General features: G+C 39.3%; 1 protein-coding gene across 7 annotated transcripts in view; it reads right to left on the reverse strand.

The window, feature by feature from the left end:
* Positions 1-18718: 18718 nt before the first annotated feature.
* supt3h (SPT3 homolog, SAGA and STAGA complex component) overlaps positions 18719-20888 on the reverse strand; it is a 90724-nt gene continuing 88554 nt past the window's right edge. For all 7 annotated transcript variants that reach the window (XM_048975509.1, XM_048975508.1, XM_048975514.1 and 4 more), the window contains one exon: positions 18719-19725. In XM_048975509.1, the coding sequence (XP_048831466.1) occupies positions 19684-19725 (42 nt within the window). In that variant the 3' untranslated portion in view covers positions 18719-19683. The remainder of the gene's footprint in view (positions 19726-20888) is intronic.

A 20888-nucleotide genomic window follows, 5' to 3' on the forward strand; every position in this document is an offset into this window, starting at 1 on the left:
AGCAAAGGCACACTAGGAATGGACATAGCTGGAGAAACACGCAACTTCAAGTACTCAATAGCAAACGGCGAATGAAATAAATAATAATAATAAAAAAAAACACATCACAGCATATCCATGACAGCAGAATGGAAAGCCGTCGTTAAACCTTAGGAAATATGAATTACAATGATGGAGATTATTGAAGGAATCGTTTCAAGTTAAATTAAAAATTAAAATTATTGTGATGTAATTACTGAAAAGCATCTGATATTTGAAAAGGTGTTTAACGAATATGAAAAATACCAACTGAACATTAAGTGAGGAAAAAATGCTTTACAGTCAATGGTTGTCAACTTGGCCTCAGTGAGCTGCAAGCACCGGTATTACGCTGGAGTAAATAAGCAAATAATAAGAATAATAAAACAATAATAATAACAAAATAATAACAATAATAAAATAATAATAATAATAATAATAGGGGTGGCATGGTGGTGCAGTGGTTAGCACTGTTGCCTCACACCTCTGGGACCCGGGTTCGAGTCTCCGCCTTAGTTACATGTGTGTAGAGTTTGCATGTTCTCCCCATGTCGTCGTGGGGTTTCCTCCACAGTCCAAAAAACATACTGAGGCTAATTGGAGTTGCTAAATTGCCCGTAGGTGTGCATGTGTGAGTGCATGGTGTGTGAGTGTGTCCTGCGATGGGCTGGCCCCCCCATCCTGGGTTGTTCCCTGCCTCGTGCCCATTGCTTCCGGGATAGGCTCCGGACGCCCCGCGATCCAGTAGGATAAGCGGTTTGAAAAATGGATGGATGGATGCTATGAATACAGGTGCACTGGAATGCTTCACATATCCCTTCATGCACGGACAGGTAAAAGCACAGGGTCCGGTAATTGGGGTTATTGACCTTGCTTATGGGCCCAAAGCATATTTTGCATACATACCGGTAACTACGATGCAGGATTCTACCTCCTGGCCACTGGACTTGCAGATGAGTAGGAAAAAGCGGTTTGGAAAATGGATGGATGGATAATAATAATATATGCAAGTAAAAATACTTCATGGTCATGAGGAAGATAAGTACAGAGGTCAAGCATTATCCAAAGGTGACGGACATCGAGATCGTATCCATGTAAGGGTAGCGGGAAATGTTCATCAATGCCCAGTAAATGTCTGCAACTTCAAAGTTTCACTATTATACTTTTCTGGTTCTGTTTGCTGCTCTCAGAAATTACCCTCTGACTCATGTGTTTAAACATATTGCTCTGAAAGAGGTACATTCTCCATTTCTTTTCATTTTTTTTTTTTGCTGAAGGATGTAACGACTTACTGGCCTGGAAACAAAATATAATCCCCAGTTCATTTGAGTGACATCATCCATCATTAGGCTGTACAGAAAGGAAATTGTACATTTGCAGGCAGGAAATGAAAGCTTTAATCAATAGGATGGATCTATCCTTCGCTTCCTTTATCCATCAGACCCACACTAGCATGAATAAACAGTGTAAACAGGAAGTCACAACAGGATATGAGCACTTCAGAGCGTATCGACGGCGACTAATTACAAGTTTCTAAGGGACCCCTGTCTAAATTACTCCACCAGAGGCGTCAGAAGGCTGGGACCTTCGCGGTTAAAGCTCTGAATGAATGTGAACGAGCCCCAAATGATTTGTTTAACTCAGATGTTTTAAGAACCACACTCTCATTTTGAGAATCGGGGCTTAAGTCCCAGATGTCTTACGATTTTAGCACTGGTCCTGTACTCCATTATAGCAATATGCAGAATTTAGTGGTGTGTGACTGTTTGTATGTATGTATTTATGCATGTATATATGCATATGTGTGTGTGTATATGTATACACACACACACACACACACACATACATAAACAGACATATAATGTGCATTAATTGTTCTAGTTTCTACATATATAATGGATTACTGTTACGTTACACTATTCAAAACAGTCGGACCTTCATCTGGCTTGCAGTGTTACAGAACATGAGGAATCTACTTCCAGATTCCAAGGGACTTGTGATACAGATATGAGTGAAAGTTGCTCATTCATATTAACAGCACGAGGAACAGAGGATAATATTTTCACTGAAAACTCGATCCTCAAAAAGGCTGGCAAACGATGAAAAGGAACCAGGGTGGTTTGGGGTAGAGTGTTGTGTGACATTTTTGTAGAACATTCTGCAGAACATTGACAGAAACAGGATAATATGTGCAGAGCGAAAATAAATAAATAAATCGATCAATGACACTGGTGTTTCAGAACGTTGAAATAACATATTTACCATGCCAGCGAAAAAAGGGCAGGAGAGAGACCTTAATTTGGTATCATGGGTGACCAATATTCTCCAAAGTCAGTGTAAGGTTACAGGGCCTCGCGTCAAATCCAAAACATGCTGGTATATTATAAGAATACAGCAGTATGTTGTGTGGGAGAAGTATGTCTGTGAACTGTTCTCTCAGTGAGACTAAACTGAACACTTGCAGTGTTAATGTGCTGTCGCAGAATATCCCTCGCCGGCATCCCAGGGTTTGACCTTTAAAATCAAAGGGATTTTTTTTCCCCTCCTAACTGTTCTTTTTCCTCAGACTTTGTGTTTTTTACAGTTCAAGTCTGCCAGTGATCTGTTTATCCCATTGTAAATTCTTCAGTGGAGGGTTTTTTTTTTTATTTTTAAAAAAAGTGCACAATGAAGTCTCGACTGTTAGCTGATGTATTATTACAAAACCCTCAAGGGAGAGAGTATCTTGTTACAAATCAAATGTACTGCATTTGCCTCATTCCATATGCAGCTAAATAGCTCTGGATGGAAATCTTTTGTCAAATAGAATAATTCAAACTGTTTCTGGAATTGAATTTGAGCGCCTGTAATTGCAAGTGGAGTCGCTGGGATTTATGTGAAATGCTTTTAACGATTCTTATGTTTTTTTCACCCCACACAACCCCTCTGTAACTGATCACTGGTGTGGTTCCGTGTTCTCTGGGGACAGAATATGAAACAGAAAAAAAGGTTCTTTGCTATGCAGAAAATGTAACAATATACATTCATTTGAGGCGAATAAATTCCGCTAGAGAAATGTGCTTTTGTGCTTCTTCCAACGGAATGCTGACAAAGAACAAATAACTTTCCCCTTCTGTGATTTAATCTTCACAGTGCAAATCCCTCTTTAACGAGCAATATAAAGTCCTTTATGAAACGATATTACAGTAGTGATTACTATGTAAACATTAGCTTCATTTAATTTTTTTTATTCATTCAATCACAGATGTATCACAGATTAAAGAGGTGCTAAATATCTATTGCCATTTTTAATCGTGTCTAGTAATAAAAAGCTGATCGATATAATAGTGGCTATTTATATAGATTCTATCCTCCTAGGAGGCTCCTCACAATAAAACTAGGAAGATTCAGGACAGATTGGTTTATTTCCCATTTTTCACCACAACCCAGACAGCACCAAGGCCAGATTAATGGAGAGGCTACCGAAGGCTACAGCTTAGGGCCCCAGTAAAATCAGGGGCCCCAGACCTTCTTTGGGAAAAATGGAAGAGTTCAGCTGTTGATCAGTCTACTGGTAACGTGCATGGTGGGGGGGGGGGCGCTAGGAAAGTTAATCTGCCCCAGGACATTACCATACAAGGGTAGTTGGGATCACATCATCTCCCCTGCTACAAAAAAAAAAAAAAAAAACCTGGAAACCTGGATCTGTCCTCTGGGTGCCGGTCACATCCTTAGAAGGTGCTGTGATTGGTCAGTCAAGTTACTATGGCCACAGAGGAAGTCACTGTACCGCACTCGGCTAATAATACAGTGATGAAGGTAGCGTGACATACAAGGACGGCTGAGCTTCCCCTTTTCTAACCCTGAGCTACTGATCTTCAGCAAAATATCCTACCACTGTAAAGCTGCTTTTGACAAAGTCATTAACTAAGCAGATTATTATAATAATGACTTGGTCCAAAGACAACAGATGCTATTGCTGGATAGTTCCACCCGCGAGGTTGTAAAATGTAAAACTAGCACAGACTCCAGCCCTGGCATCCTGGGATTTCCCCAGTCCTGAATTGTGCTTTTGGACCAGGACTATCCTCTGGTTTAAAACATCTGAACTTCTCTATAACACTTTATGCACGTTCATTAAACACGTATGCAATAATATTTACTTGCATCATGACCAACATGCATTCAGACATATAATTCCTCAAAACTCCTGCATGGCTTGATTACACTGAAAGTCCATTCTTAGTTCAGTACCCAAGAGAAGTTAGTAATGATTTTAGATAACCATACACTACGTAAATCATTTTGTAAGTATAAACTAGATTGATAAAAGGAAATTCATATTTATTAAAAATGATAATAGTTTATCATAATAAAATCATTATTAAAATCATATTATCATCATCAGCAGCTATATTTAGAGATAAATCTATTTAAAATATCTATTAGGTTCTTTCTACAACTGCTACATTGAATTTATGCTTCTTTCAAATGGTTTATTAATTCTCTAAGCGAATGATATATATATATATATATAATTTCTTTTTTTAAACCTTTTTTAAAATGTATATAAAAATGGATTAATATATATGTTTATATTTCTGAATATTTCTGGGTTTTATATATATATATATATATATATATATATATATATATATATATGTTTAATCATATTTCTGACAGGTTTTAAAAAAGAAAGGGGAAAAAAAACTGCGAAAAGAGGGGAGTTTGTTTTTCACGCCAAAGGGCCAGTGTTTAGTTTGGATACCAATGAATAACATATTATGTGGATAGGAAATTAAAAATGCAGGCCTGTAATTTACAGAAGAGCAGAACAGATTTAAATGTCTGTTCTCTGCTTTGCTTCCAAGCGTCCAAATATGCCACAGCTGAATGAGAATGACTCGCCTTCCCTTTTTTTCCTGGGTTAGCCATAACAAGGGAGTAAACGCTACCACGACTCGAGCTGCCAGGAGGCAGTAGCCCAGAGAGCACGCGCTTTATCAAATCCAAATGCTACATGCTAAACATTTTATTTCTGCTCCAAAACAATTTTCTGTGTTTAATTTAAAATGAATATAAGAATATACAATATGTGCAGATCATGAGGGTTTTTAACTACCACGTTATTTTCTGTTGGTAAAAGTAAATATTTCATTCTGTTATACCAGGATCCACATTTTCAGTTTCTATCTGACTTTCATATTATTCTTTATAAGTTATTATAAAGAGGGAAAAAAAAAAGTTTTAAAGCCGCTCATAGTCCCGACCGTGTTTTTAAACAATACAATCAGCCTGGGAATGATGACAGAGGCTGGCTCTCGGTTCCCCATTTCTCGGGGCTCTTTTGACTGTTCCGCGGATGCAGGGCTTGCGGTTTCTGATATTCGGGTTCACTGGGAGGTGTCAGGGAAAATGCCAGCCGTCCGTGTTTCAGCCATCATGGCAACCTCACGCACGCTTGGTTTCGGATAGATGAGCAACAAACAAAGCTAAACGGAGGAAATCAGGTCTCTGTAACGGTGCCATTGAAACTTGCAGATGGTAATTACAGGATAGGCTATATTCTAAAAGTAGCTACCAGCTCAGCTACAGACATAGACGTTTCACAACCAACTAGGCAATATATTCTAAGAGTAGCTACTGACTCGCCTATAGACACAGAAGTTTCACAACCGAGGTCATATATTCTAAGAGTAGCTACCAATTCACTTACAGATATATACATTTCTTAACCAGTTAGACTCTAGGCTGGATGGGAGAATCTAACAGATTCACGTACGACACTGTCAGCCAAGATCGCAAAACAATAACACCAGCCAGCATATGAGTGAAACCACCAGACAGTAACCGATGTGAACTGGTGCAAAATTTGTACACAGGTATGAGTTTCCCAGAAAGGAAGTTGATAAATGTTTCTTTGACATCGTTTTAATTCTGCACGTCGGACGATTCACAGCGTTTAAATGAAACAATCTGAAGGTTAACCATTAAATGCTGATGAGAAATACAGAGAGGGCTGTCTTAAATGGTGCCAGCAAACTTTAACGTTGTTGCCCGGATCACTTATACGATTCTCCTCATCCTAATACATAATATATTGACTCTAACCAGCCACACAGTACATCTAATGGTGAGGAAGATGTAAAATACAGCTGTGAACTAAAAGGTATACACCCAGAATATCATTTACAAAATAAATGTAAAACACTGGAGTAAGCAGCCATTTTAATAAATGCTTGGGCACTGGAAAGCAACCTGATAAATTATTTTCTTGATTCAACCATACAGCTTGTGATGAAAACACACATCCGTGTGACTATACTAAGGCTGGATAGCTGATAAAATATAAAAAGCTATAAATCATCCTTTTTTCGGTATTTCATTATGCTGCCAATTTCCCGCAGAGAAATCTTAAACCTTTAAAACAGATATAGACCATACCGTAACCCTCGTCCATGCCTTAAGGTTCTGTTCAACTTTCCATCAGAAATGATTACATAGTTGCCTTGGTTACAGTCAGACTCCTAAAGAAGCACAAAGCAAGCCCACCAGCTACCAGCAGAGACCACTACCGATTAACAAGACCTTCCACTTTGCGTTGGGTCCTGTCTGAACTTGATTTACAATTCGGCCATATGGATTTATGGTTATGCATAAACATGTGTGTGACTGGGGTCTATAATTAGATCTTTGGCGTGCAACGCCACTGCGGCTGACTTATGTCGGCAATTACGCTTCAGTGGGTTCAAAAGGTGAGCTAAAATTTGAAATTCCCCCTTTTTCCATCCACGGAGCACCCCGAGGGGTTAAAACGCAAGATAAATAAATAAACAAACAAGAAAGACGTTGGTGATTTTCCAAAAACCATTCTGAACGGCTTCAGTCTTGGCTGTAGATGTTCCCGCTGGGAGACAACCCCCCCCCCCACCCCCACATCTGTGGTACACTGGATTCAGTTGTTGTTCGGCCGCGCAGGTAAAGTGGCCCTTTGACAGATTTCCCTTTCGCTCCCCCCTTTCCAGGGTCAGGAGAAGGGCATCCTGGCACGAGGGCTGCACCCGGCCGAGAGGCTCCAGCCCTGCAGATCTCACCTTTCACCATCCAGCCCCGCAAAGCCACTCACAACACACATCATCTGCCTGACTAGCCTTAAAAAAAATTTAAAATCATATACTGCTGCAAGTACTGCTGTCAACTTATTAGTGTCAGGCTCACAATCAATACAGGGCATCCAAATTAAAAGCCGCTGTAGCCTGGACCAACTTTGAGACGTTATTAAATCAATGCGGCATTCAGCGGTTATGAAAAATGTACTTGTGTCAAATGTCAGTTATAATAAGTAATCAGATTATTCTTAAAATGAAAAATTAAGAACTATTCCCTCCTCTTGGGGGCTTTAAAAATACCATGATTATGAACTGATTATGAAATTTTATGTTCTGGAATTAAACATGCCTTGTAAGGTACACAGGACCTACGCGCACAAGTTTTTAAAAAGAAACGTTATGCACGGAACATCAAACTACCTGCCTAAACCCTTTTCTGCATGCTACACGAACTGAAGCAAGTATTCCACTAATTAACTAACTAAGCCCTAGATTACAACCTCCCTCCAGAAGATGGGGATGTTGTTTCACCTTCTCTGGGGCCAGAGCTATAACAATCAATTTAGGTTTATTTTACAAGTGATTCACAATTTCTGACCACAGATCTCAAACAAACAGGTAGATCAGCTATCAGACAAACTATCAGATGATGTTGAATGAGTCGCATTTTAGTAAAGCTTATTTCTGACAAACATAAGGAAGCACGTGCAAAAACCTGAATTCAAATAGTAACGCCGGTTGACAAATAACTGAGGTTGATTGGAACCCCACAATGCACTGTGGAGAGATTTACTGCAGAATTACTCTCCACTCAGTGAAGGGTAACCTACATTTATATTTCAAATGGCAATATTTTAAGTCTTCTATATCTTGTCATTGTCAAATTACCCGCCCCCTTCAACAACTGCACTTTTCTCAGGTCAACTGTTAAAAAACAAAGGTCTAAACATCCACGTAGTTATTATGCTAAGTCATAATGAAGATTTATGGTAAAGAAGCACCTTCAGAATACAATTCAATATGCTATCACTATTTACTTAACTTTAAAAGCATCCGGTGAAATTGCCTTGTATCATCATTGGACGTCTTGCAATACCAATTAGGCACAGCACGGAGGTGGTATTTATGCCAGTGGTCCTTCAGACCAAGAAAAGGTCATCAGACCCTTATTCCTATCCTGCCGGGTAGAGACTGGAAGCTACAATTAATATATTCCCATCTACAGTATCCTTAACTGCAGTTCATTCACATAAATTATACGGAATACTACAATCGCTGTTGAGTTCACCTTCTGCTACATCGTTTAGAGATAATATTTCTATGAGAGGACATAAAACGTGTCTGATCGTATTAATTATGGCACATATTGGAAAGAGATTAAAGCAGTTTCCACCCCTCTGTCAGCCATAAACACAGCTCAATTGTGTTTGGCAAGGGAGATACACTTAGCGTTTATACTGTAATTGGTTTTCAGGCGGCCGAGGTGTACGGTTCCTCGATGCACGCACATGCATCCACCACACGGCCTGGCCATCAAAGCAGCTGAGGCAGGGCACACAATCTCGTGGTCAAGGCTCAAATTGCCCACTTGCCCCCTTCTCCCCCTCCCCCCCCCCCCAAAACCACAGTCTGCACAAAGTGGTTTGGAAGCACACGGCCTAGAGGTTGGACATTAACAATGCACCGTTATCTTACAGATGCCATGGGGATCGGCTTTTTGAGGCATTATTACGCCAGAACACTTTGCCGGTTGCAGCGTCGTCCTATTGGTTGGGGCAGGTGGGGATTTGCTTCGTTATGAGGAACACTGTTTAGAAAATTCTCTGGTCTGGGTGTTGGCCAATCAGAAAGTGATATTATGCTGTCAGTATAACAGTCTGGTAAGTTTTATTGTTACGTGATGACTCTACCAACTAGAGAAATTTGCTCTCTCTCTTTTATTTTTGGTTGTTCAAAAAAACTGGGTTGAGGATCAAAGTGTTCATTTCCTTATGATTATCATATAGTTTTTAAATTTAGCTTCAGCTAAATGTGTAAAAAAAAAAAGGTTTCTTTGGATCAGGGTGTATGGCCCTTTAATTTGCACACCAGTGAGGCTATGATCGAATGTTTAGTATTCAAAACTAAAAGCCTTGAATTCAAAATGGAATCCAAACAACGAGGCTAAAAATAAGCACAGACAGAAGTTTTGGTGTATCTAAGGCAACATCCTTATCGCAGTAAACTGAAAACACTCTGGGATGTATTCTCCTGTATTCTTCTCGAGCAAAACGTTCAGGCGAAAGGCCTGGAACGGTTATGAAACAAGTACAGGAACAGACTGTATGATGCGTTTCAGATCAATCAAAAACAAGTAGTTCTTGACAAGTACTCGCGTACGAAGGATTTAAGGACAACTGAAACAGTCCGAAAATTTATGGAATGAGTCAGCCCGACTGCTCTGCCATTTTAGGTAATTTTCTTATTTACTTGTTGGTTCATCTAAAGAAGCAGACAACGGCGGAACAAGATTGAGCGTCCTCCCCTATCCCATCCTACATCAAGATAGAACCTGCATTCTAGAATCTGTCAGAAGACCCACCTTGTGAAGTTTCTCCAACAAAGATAAATACGCTTCCTTCAAGGATCACCTGTTTGAAGCCAGAGTGATGCCATTCCCCCCCCCTTCCCACGTACGCCATCTGTTTCTTGTCAACGGCAAGTCACCCAGGTGCAGTGACAGCTGTGGGTGTTACATGCTTCGCGACGCACTCTTTGGCTAACTTCTGTTAGCCAAACTACACTTCCAGGAGGTGTCATATATTGAAGTGCCATTTTAAATGCCAAGCCAAGCACAAAAGAGAATAAAACCGGCAAACAGCAGCAAAAAAATAAATAAAAAAACAACAAAACAAAAAACGCCATCCTTACTATAATATTAATTTTCAAATAATGTGAACCCATATGAGCTCTTCACATCTACCCTGCATATTTCCAGCTCTGGATGTTCACAATGTGACACTTAATTCTTACAGTACTTTACCCATAATCTCAACTGCTAAGCTCATTCGGCAAGAAAAAGAAAGCAAATAATACTGTACAGTATTCACAGCATTACTTACAAATACTGTACAGTATTCGCCACATTACTTACAAATAACACTGTACAGTGTTCACAGCATTACTTCAAATACTGTACAGTATTCGCCACATTACTTACAAATAACACTGTACAGTATTCGCAGCATTACTTACAAATAACATTGTACAGTGTTCACAGCATTACTTACAAATACTGTACAGTATTCGCAACATTACTTACAAATAACACTGTACAGTATTCACAGCATTACTTACAAATAACACTGTACAGTACTCACAGTATTACTTACAAATAACACTGTACAGTATTCACAGCATTACTTACAAATACTGTACAGTATTCGCAGCATTACTTACAAATAACACTGTACAGTACTCACAGTATTACTTACAAATAACACTGTACAGTGTTCGCAGCATTACTTACAAATACTGTACAGTATTCGCAGCATTACTTACAAATAACACTGTACAGTATTCACAGCATTACTTACAAATAACACTGTACAGAATTCGCAGCATTACTTACAAACTGGATACCTGCCACCAGAAGAAGCCGAATGGACATGCCACAGATTATAGTTGTCAGGTATCACAGATAATGAAACGCAGCAGTCACAACTTGACGCATCAACTGAAAGTAAATACAATGAAAAATGCAGAACAAAAATAAAATGCTAGTATGATTAATGAGTCCTAACCATCTCGAGTCGTGACTGTAAAATCCTCCAACACATGTGGAGAATCATACTTAAAATTCCATAATTCCCTATCAGTAGAAATCCCCTTGACTTTTGGCAGAGTGCATATGTTTTAGCATTTACAGACTAAATTAAAGAAATAAACTTTGTAGTGTGGAATAATGTAATAATGGATACAAGAATATAAGAAGCATCAACCTTACTGTAAGCCTTACTTATTCAGTAATGTAGGCAAATATATACAATTTAACATTTAACAAAGCACTTTTAACACCTCACTTCAGATATGATCTATCATAGAATCTGACATTAGGACCCTCTGGGTTGCTGTCAGTTTTACTCTGGATTACCTACAGAAAGATCTTCACGGAAACATCTTGCGACCAGAGGTGCGCAAACCTTACTTCCTTACTTCCATGGACTCTGTTGACCAGACCAGCTCTACATGCTGTCATATCGTAACATAAACCATAACTGTGTTTAATATCGCAAGCCTGCATGTCTCCAATGCCTATGAGAAAAAATGAAAGTCAATGCAATGAGTCTGTGCCTTCAGTTTATTACAGCCTTCTTTACGCCATGAACTGCTGAATAATTTATAGTAGCAAATGCAATATGATTTCTTAAATAATTTTAGCCTAAATGTTTACTTCTATAAAGTTAGTTCTGGGTTTTTTAGACATAGGTGTTAAAAAATGTATATATATACGGCATATATGTGTAGAAATAACACATTCGTGACAGCTGGGTTCTTGGCTCAAACCACATATACAGCACTGTACACAAGTTATAGGGAACCAAAGGCAATGTTTAAGGCTATTTATCTTGGTAGTGACTGTATAAAGTGCAATAATTTCACATTATAACATATGCAAATTAACTGACACAAAAATCAAGAATTTTGTCTGTTTTCCAAAAAGTTACTAATATCTTGTTGCATGGCTAGACAAACTATGCTTTGGTTCCCAAACCTCTCCTTAAGGGCACCTCAGCCATTCTAAATATTTGGTAAATTTCTCCATCAGCCCTATTAATTCATTAACTTGATCGATTAAATAACTCAGTTGTGTACTGATCAGCCAAACAAGGTGCGGTAGTGGTTGAGTCAAAAAATATTTGGGTGTGTTGGACAGTTGCTGCAAATACCGTGGTGATTTTAGCAGATGTTTTGACATGGATAAGCCGACACACTTTGACAGACATAATGTCATAGTTCTACACCAACATGAAGATCATTTAAATATCATTTTTGGCCTAAGACATTTGCACAGTACTGTACTAAATCTATATATATTATATATATAATGTTTTTTTTTTAAAATGACTTTATTTACTGGGTGTTCGGTTTGTCCATTCTGTCTTGTCCTGAATGTTTTTTGTACAGTCTTTCAAACTATGCTCTGCTACACTTCCTGGAGTTTGCAGACAGAGGTTGACTTTGTCACTGTGGTGTGAAAAGTTATTTCCAGGACTCATGTTGCTATGTTCCTTTCTAGGGTGAAGTTATGGGAAATTGTGCCCACGTCGGGTAAATTAACTGGACTGGAACATCTGCAGAGCATACCACTAACTGTTAGAGTAGAATCCTCCACATTTACTGTCAACCAGTCCATTCATAAGTCTCTCCAGCCTTATTTTATCGTATCTACTCAATCACAAATCAATGTCCTGATAAAAAAACTTTATGAACTAATTCTGATTTTCATCTTCCTACACTTTCATATGGAGTAAAAACTAAAGCAGAAGCTAACAAACCACAACACGGAAAACCTCACAAAAAGGACTAATCAAAAGAAATCAATCAGACTAAGAGGACTGATTACACAGGCAGTGTTGCTTTCCCCCCCATATTCTTAACAGAAAGCCTACATTCACTTTTTGCTCAGCTTTCTCCAGTAACAAATACGGCCTTTGAGTAACGGCATTTGTCAAATGCGGCATTTATCACAGAAATTCTGGAATAGGATTTGCAGTAAATATACGGCGAATTTGGTCATTTGGAATTTACGAAAGACTCGGCATAAAGAATAGCTTTTACATGCAGACCTGCCAGTACTGTTGGATTTTTTTATACATATTCGGCACAGTGATATGATGAGTTGCCTACATCCCTGCACGGTGACTAGTGGCTAAGCCGTTTCATATGCGGACGTTACGCGAATGAAATATTCAATGTTTGCATGCGTGTTGTACTGTAGCTGCAGGACATTGAGAACATTCTTGACTGCGCTCAAGGTCCCATAAATCACGCATCCTCGTCTCTGCCAAAGATCCCTCCTCAAAGGGAACGCCGTCTACGACGCGCTCCGGGGGCGTACTTCATCACTCCGCGCCATGCTCGCGCCGTAAGAAGACAGCATCTGTCTCCACTTTTATTGCCCGCACTGTCTATATTTTAATTGCCGTCCTTCCAGACAGAAGAAAAAATCTCCTTGTGCAAAGCTCCCCATTCAGTCTTGCTATCTGAGTGACAGAAAGAGTGAAACTGTTTACGTATGAAGCAGTATCTGTGCCAGACACTGCAGCTGATACACAACAGAGAAGCAGCAGTCTAATTTGGCATATAAATTATTTTTCTATAATTAAGGCAACACAAGAGTTTGGAGGATCCTTCCTTACCAAGAATACTAAAATGGCAGGGGGTGGGGGTGGGGTGATGAACTCCCTTGTTATTCGGTAATGCCGTGTAGTCACAGTTTCCTTGAACTTTGCTTATTTGTTATAAAGCCAGTTGACGTTTATTTATTTAGCAGAGATTTTTGTCCAGCACGACGTACAGGGAAGGATCAAAGCACAGGGTTAGTGCCTGGAGCAAGTGGGGTTCAGGGTCTTGCTCAAAGGCCCAAATCACAATCCCTACCTGCAATAGCAGCATGTGATTTGGATAAAAATGTAGCTTCAGGATGCTTCAATGGCAACAATTGGCTGAACACATTTACATCTCTACATGGAGATAACGGTTGGGTCACATGGTCACTTGGTTTGTTGGGGCAGCGTTTTAATGACACAAATGCCGAGCAGGAAGATTAATCAATCTCGGACCCTCAGAGGCACCTCGTCGCCGTCAGCTCAAACGTAAAGAATTTGGCCTTAAAATGTTTTAGCCTCTCGATTCTTGGATATGAGGGGACAAGGAGGGCAAGGATTAAAATTTGAGCTACTAAGATTTCTGAAGATCATTATTGTTATTCTTAAATATAAAACAAAGGACAGATTAATAGCTTTAAAAAACACTAATGATTTTATTTAACATTTTTAAGCTAATTGTCTGCTTTTTAAATTATATTTACAATTAATAGAAACTTTCAAGGGTAGAAAATCTTAGAAGTATAATTATTTACTTATTGCAATGCCTATTTTTGTATGCCTATAAGTGCATTAAGTGTTAAAAAGGTATTCTGAAAAAAATACCGACTTAGCTAAAATCATATCACTTGATAACATTAATTGGAAGAAATTTTAACAAGAGGATTATGGGAGATATCCCGAGGAACACCCAGACTGGCAAATCTTTAGTCACCCCCCCTGTTTCGGACATTTATTTTTCCAAGCTTCTTCTCTTTCATTTTGTTTGCTCTGTCAGTATGCACTCAGTGTGTGTGGTGTCATCCTGACCCCACGAGCAGACAGGGGAACGTCAAAGTCCACTAATGACGGCAAGACAGAGGGAAAGGCAGAGACAATGTTCGCCGAAAACAAAGATCACGTGTGTCCTGCTTTTGCTGGGTCTCAGACAAAAAAAAAAGGAAGGAAAAAAGGAAAATAAACAAAGGTATCTTCATGTTGGGGTGGATTATTCTACATGCTTTTCAAAGCAGTGAGCTGCATCTGTGCAGCAAACAAACTGCGCTTAAGCAGAATTAAAAACATAATAAACAGTGAAAAGACACAGCAAATGCAGTTAAACACATTATATATTACATATTTTAGTGAAAACAAAGGTCATTGATTCATATCACTGTTGGGTGTAACCATGATTTGCTTTATAAGATAGAGTAAAAACGTTGGGAATTCTATAAAAAAATAATAATAAATGGGGATAATATGGTTGAAAGGCAACAGGTATGAAGCATTTTTGTGTCCCAATGGAATACACCTCCACAGTGAAACCTCACCATAAGCTGCCCATACAGCAGGTGGCATTTTTCATCTTTGTGGTTTATATGCTCTCCTCTCTTCAGTACCTGTAATTGGGTTTTGTTGCGTTAAAGCAATTCACGTTGCCATTTTTTTTTTCTTCTTTCTTTTCAAGTTGGAATGCTTAATATCATAGACGTGCTTTCGGAGTCACGTCGCATCTTTGATGCAGCGTGGCCAAGCGATTTGAATATTCAATGCACGGAATTACCAACCGCATTCGCCCCGGTGACGTGAAAAGAGAATTCCGTCGTAAACTAACACATGTGTGCGGCACGAGAGCAAAACTGCTGTTAACAGCGGATCCCGCCCCCCCAAGCAGCCTTCAAAAGGCTCACGTAGACTCCCAACTGCCCCCCCACCCCCCCACCCCAACCCCCACCGCGGTTCAAGTCTGGGTCAGCTCAAATCATTAGCCAACTGCGACCGGGAGTTCTGCCCTGGCTGATGACTGGCATCCCTCCATCAGGTAGAGGGCAGAATGTGAGACTGGATCCCCGCTTGGTGCCAACTTCTATTCTGCTAACTGGGCCCATGGCACAATTAAGGCAAGATCCTGGAGGGATGAATGCCCAGCGCCTTTCAAGCACCCTGTAACCCACTATTTATCACTTGGTGGGTCACAACCCAAAAGTAGGTCAAGGACCATTTTCATTGGGTCACAGAGTATGTGGTTAAAAAATATATATACATTTCATGTTTTTTCTAACCTCTGACATTTTTTTCTGTTTTTAATAGTGTATGAAAGCATTGTGCTACTGTAACTGATCTATGGTGTATTCACTATTCCTGCACAGCTTTTTTTTTGTGAAATAAATTTGGTTCGACATTTTTAAAGTCTGGGCTGTTACTTGACAAACAAGGAAAAATGTAGCTAAACCAAGAGCCACTGCTGTCCGGTACAGGGACCAGCATCGCTTTGAAAACTAATAAAACATAGTTAAGAACTGCGGGAGATTAAACGGCTCGACGGCGCAGAAGACATGCAGTAACAGTCACTGCACGTACGCTCCACTCACTGCCCAATTAACATCAGCGCCATGTGCGTGCAAAACAGGTCAAGCTTGTTACGTGAACATCATCTCTAATCTATTCCAATATCTGTCAAGACGTTAGACTGTCAGATCTGCTTCCAGACTGTGCTGCAGCTCATTTCATAAACTACCATATTGTTGTAATAGAAACATTCTTACCCCCCTGGACAAGGCTGGAAACTCGGCATGAAGCTACCAAAACTCAGATGTAGTAGATTCCAGCCTAGAGCGTACCTTAGAAGGAAGCTCCATATCTGAAAAGGTCTACTTCCACTAACCACGCACCAAGTATATGAATCTTATCTACGAGAACAAATTTCTTTAGAAACGATGTTTTAGAGCTTTAATGGTATCAGTGGTGATGGGGGCACATGGATGCAGTCACTCATAAGTGATGTCACTGCCTATCAGCTTTCTGGGTACATCTCATCCTCTGTGCTTAAGCGACATTCATAATTACTCCCTAAAGGGAATCCATGACTCCTGGGAGTAATTTATCAATGGCGACATTTGAGAAAGGGACTAACAGAGAACAGAGATACCACCTTCAGATACCACGACTTTTCAGGTTGGTTGGCCAAATATTGCACTTTGCACTCTTTCATATATATATATATATATATATATATATATATATATATATATATATATATATATATATATATATATATATATATATAAATCAACTAAGGAAAACGATAATAAAAACTGATTCTTGGACACTGTTATGAATGGGAATAGGCAGACATTATGCAAGATGTTTTAAAAGCCCCAGGAGATTGAGCAGAGACTGCTGGCGTCTTGGCTGTACAGAAAGAATGATCAAGCACATTTCCATGCAAATTAATGGGACCGAGAGATGGTTCACTGAAAATGTACAGATATACAGAAAATGTAACCTTTTTATTTTTTGCGAATCACCTTCAGCCAATGTACCACTGGTGAGTTAACATTTTTCTTCCACTGGTCAAGCTTCACAGCAAAATTTTATACATTACAATTAAATAATAAACAACAGCAAGTAAAAATACAACCTATCTACACACAATCCTACTATCCAAATTTCATCTTTTTGCAACTTTTCGGCTTTACTCCACCACCACTAGGTGGAGTATTTGTTATGGATCTTGAGTACTCAAGGACTGTTCATAAACACTTTACACGCAAATAAAATTCAACGCATTCATTGAAAACTTTTTCGTACTCTTGTGAAAAGGCTTTTCAACACATCTTTAAAGAAAAAAAAGATTACCCACCTATTAATCCATCCATCCATCTTCTAACCAATCCCAGGCAGCACAGGGCGCATGGCTGGGGACCTCCTGTATGAGATGTCAGTCCATTGCAGAGCACTTAAATGCATACACTCACACTCGCATATTACAGACAAGAGATGAAGAGATGCTCATTTGCCTAAGTGCATGTTTTTGGACTGTAGGAGGCAACTGCAGTACCTGGAGAAAAACCATGAGACATAGATACAAACTCCAAGATTCAGTGGCGACTATCAAACCTCTAACCCTGGAAATATGAGGTAGCACTGATAACTGGGCCACCATGTCACCCATACAAGCAATATTATTCATACTAGATTATAGTCGACTCTAACTCAGCTTAACAATATTATTTTACTGTTTGACACATAAGGACACTGTCCTGAATACACAAGAGGCTTTTGAATACTGCTAACGAGAAGCCACTAGTTTTCTAGGTAGAAAGCAAATATCTATGCAGTGAGGGGGATTTTTTTATTATTTTTTTTAAACTGAGCTTTAAGCCATTTTTGAAAAGTTATATTTGATATCTTGAGACTGCAGAAAACAACCCAAAGTTGGGGGTTTTATTTTTGGAACCACAGTGAAACAGGAAAATTAGGTAATCAGATGCTTTATTTACATTGAGGTCTTTCTCTTCTACATATTTAAAGCAAATTGGAAATGAATTTACTTTCTTCCAATGTATTTTAAGTCTGCAATTTTCTTATTCAAAGAAACAGTGATTCAACTTTCAGGAAGTCTTACTGGAAAAATCCTTAGAGTGAAATACAGCATAAAATGTTTTTAGTGAGTCAGACAACTGAGGATGCTGGACCTCAAGATTTTGGTTGAAAAAGTAACAAATGTTTTAATCTGGCAATAAAAAATAGTTTCATAGGACAAACTGGAACTTCAAAATTCTCTGCTCCTAACTATTTATCTCCATGTAGCGTGAGAAAATGAAATAAGGGTCTAAGAATTGTGGCGTCGTCAGTCGCTTACATAATGTCTTGCATGAATGTCACAGAATGAATGAAAAACACTGAGAATTTAATTGTCCGGTTTGTGAAATTGATCCGTCTTCTCACAATAGGGCCAAAGTAGTGCTTTTTGTCATAAATCAAGTGCAATTATTGTGCATCATAAATAGCCTAAGGGAATAAAATACTGGCTTTCCAAAAGACTAACTACTATCACTTTAATTGCACAAAATTCTGCTAGTTCTATAGTAAAAAAAAGATCAAATTATATATACATTTGGTGGTATAATCTGTAAAGAAAAAGTTCAATGTCGAAGCTGACGGATGATGAAAGGACATGGGTCAATGTGAATAATTACACGTCTCTTAATGACATTTTAAGCTAAAACTGAAAATATAACACATACTTGAGTAACCTCAAAAGGCAGTTACATATTTTACTAGAAATTTATTGAATGGGTGGCGAATTGTTCATCTCTGTCATTTTATTATCATTTTCAACACTGTACAAATGTAGGAATACACAAAGACACGATTCACAAGCCCGGACATAAGTATCAGAGAGCGGTCAAACAGGAAACCCAAGGCTAGGCATCCAAAAAATAATAATTAATGAGGTTTGGTCAATGTCACATGCAACGTTATTCTATTACACACAGAACTTCTGCAGACGTTGGTGACAGGTGCTGCCTGTCTGCATGCAATCATCCACATGCACCCAAAAGGGTGCATTTTTATGTGTGCTTGTGACAATGTTCAATAAAAAAATTACATATCGAACTCCATAACTAATACAGCTGCAAGAATATTTAAAAATAACAAAACTAAAGTTTCCTAATTCGCATCATTCAATCAGAACAATAAAATAATCATTTTGGTTCTGGGTTTCTGAACAGAGTTAACACACTAACTCCACATTAATTCAACTGCTGCCACATGAAGAAAAAAAAAAAAAAGTTTCTTCTTGTAGAACGTCAATAATTATGCAGTTGCCCTTAACAGGCTGCTGAATGGGTTTTCTGCAACAAGCACTAAAACTGCCAAAGGGTCCCTCGAACTGAAAAAGGCTTCATCTGCCAGAAACACTGAAGGGCCGCCAACTGCGGGAATTCAGAACCCAACGAAGGACGCTGTCGTGGGCCGCATTCCTGCCAGCCCACGCGGGGCTCCGACACTTCCTTCCTCAATTAACCCGAGAACAGGCCTACTGAAGAACAAGGCAGAGGCAGATAGAGAAGAAAGGACAAACAAGGAAGCTTCAGGCCACGTTAACCACGCATCCGTCCTCTGATGGCGGGATGAAAGGGGACAGGGAAGTAAACTAAACCTTCTTGGGGCAGAGCCTCTGTGTACACTCTCCGGCGCCCCCCCCACCCTGTCCACTGCAGTCAGCAGGCCAGGAAAGTCATTCCGTTCCTACGGTAGACGCTCTGTCGGGGGGGGGGGGGGGGGGAGAAGAGAGAGAGAGAGAGAGAGAGGATGAAAATCTGCTACCAATTATCACTTGAGCCCCACAGAGGCAAGAGGCAGGGCCGTTTTTTCCGGATTTGTAGACAACTCTGGCTGGAAAGTCACATTTCGTGTTCCATCTGAACATTTCTGGTGGCGAGAGCTATAATCGGCCACTCTATTGATTAGCAGCGATTTTTGGCAGTGGGTGGGGGGGGGGGGGGGTGAGGCAAATGTGGTTAACATGTGGCTTGTACTCATGCATGTTAAGCATTTACATATTTTAAAGTTGGAGCCAGATATATAAAACGGGAAAAAATGCATAATGAGGTGAGACAAGTCGTCTTTAGGATTGCTGATCATTACTCTGGTCCATCTATCAGTCTGTCCTTCCATTTCCACTAGCTGCTTATCCAGCCTGTACCTTGGTGTAGTTTGGGAGCAGTGATGCAATCGTCTGTGGTTAACCTCTAAATCTGACTGGTGTGATGCCAGTTCTGTGACTTTTTTTTCCCCCTTCATCAAATCAGATACAGAACTAAACAAATACCAACAGTACTTGAAATGGGATCCGTAAGACTAGAATCGTAATGCAACTACAGCAGAGATTATGGAAAAACATTAACAATAGAGAAATCTGACAATAATTAATTGCTTTAAAGCACAAAAAGACTAAGAGCTAACTAAACAGTTAGGAAGACTGAACCACTGCTAAATGTACAATTTTGTAAAATCACATTTGTGCTGGAATAGCAAAATTGTACCAGTTTTATTTGCATAGATTTGAAAAAGTGAATATCAATATTTTGGTAGAAATAGTGCAAGTTTCATAGTTTTCTTTAGAAAGTAAGAAAATGGTAAAAACCAGTAAAATCATCATGGAACCAGCACATCCTTCACCAAGTGTGATTCATGCACGCGTACAAAAAATATTTATACCGGTGTTTATATACTACCCATATAAATGAAAAACAAATACCCGCTCTCGAGATAATGACCACATTTAATTGCAAACATGCTGTAATCTTACATCATCAAATTTGCAGGACATCCTCTTAAAAACACGGCACCGGAGTCTAAGGAAGAATGCGGCGAGAAGCACTTTTCCAGTCAGACAAATAAAACAAACAGAAAGACGCAAAAC

The sequence above is a fragment of the Brienomyrus brachyistius genome, chromosome 14 (assembly GCF_023856365.1).
Source record: "Brienomyrus brachyistius isolate T26 chromosome 14, BBRACH_0.4, whole genome shotgun sequence".
Lineage (NCBI taxonomy): Eukaryota > Metazoa > Chordata > Actinopteri > Osteoglossiformes > Mormyridae > Brienomyrus > Brienomyrus brachyistius.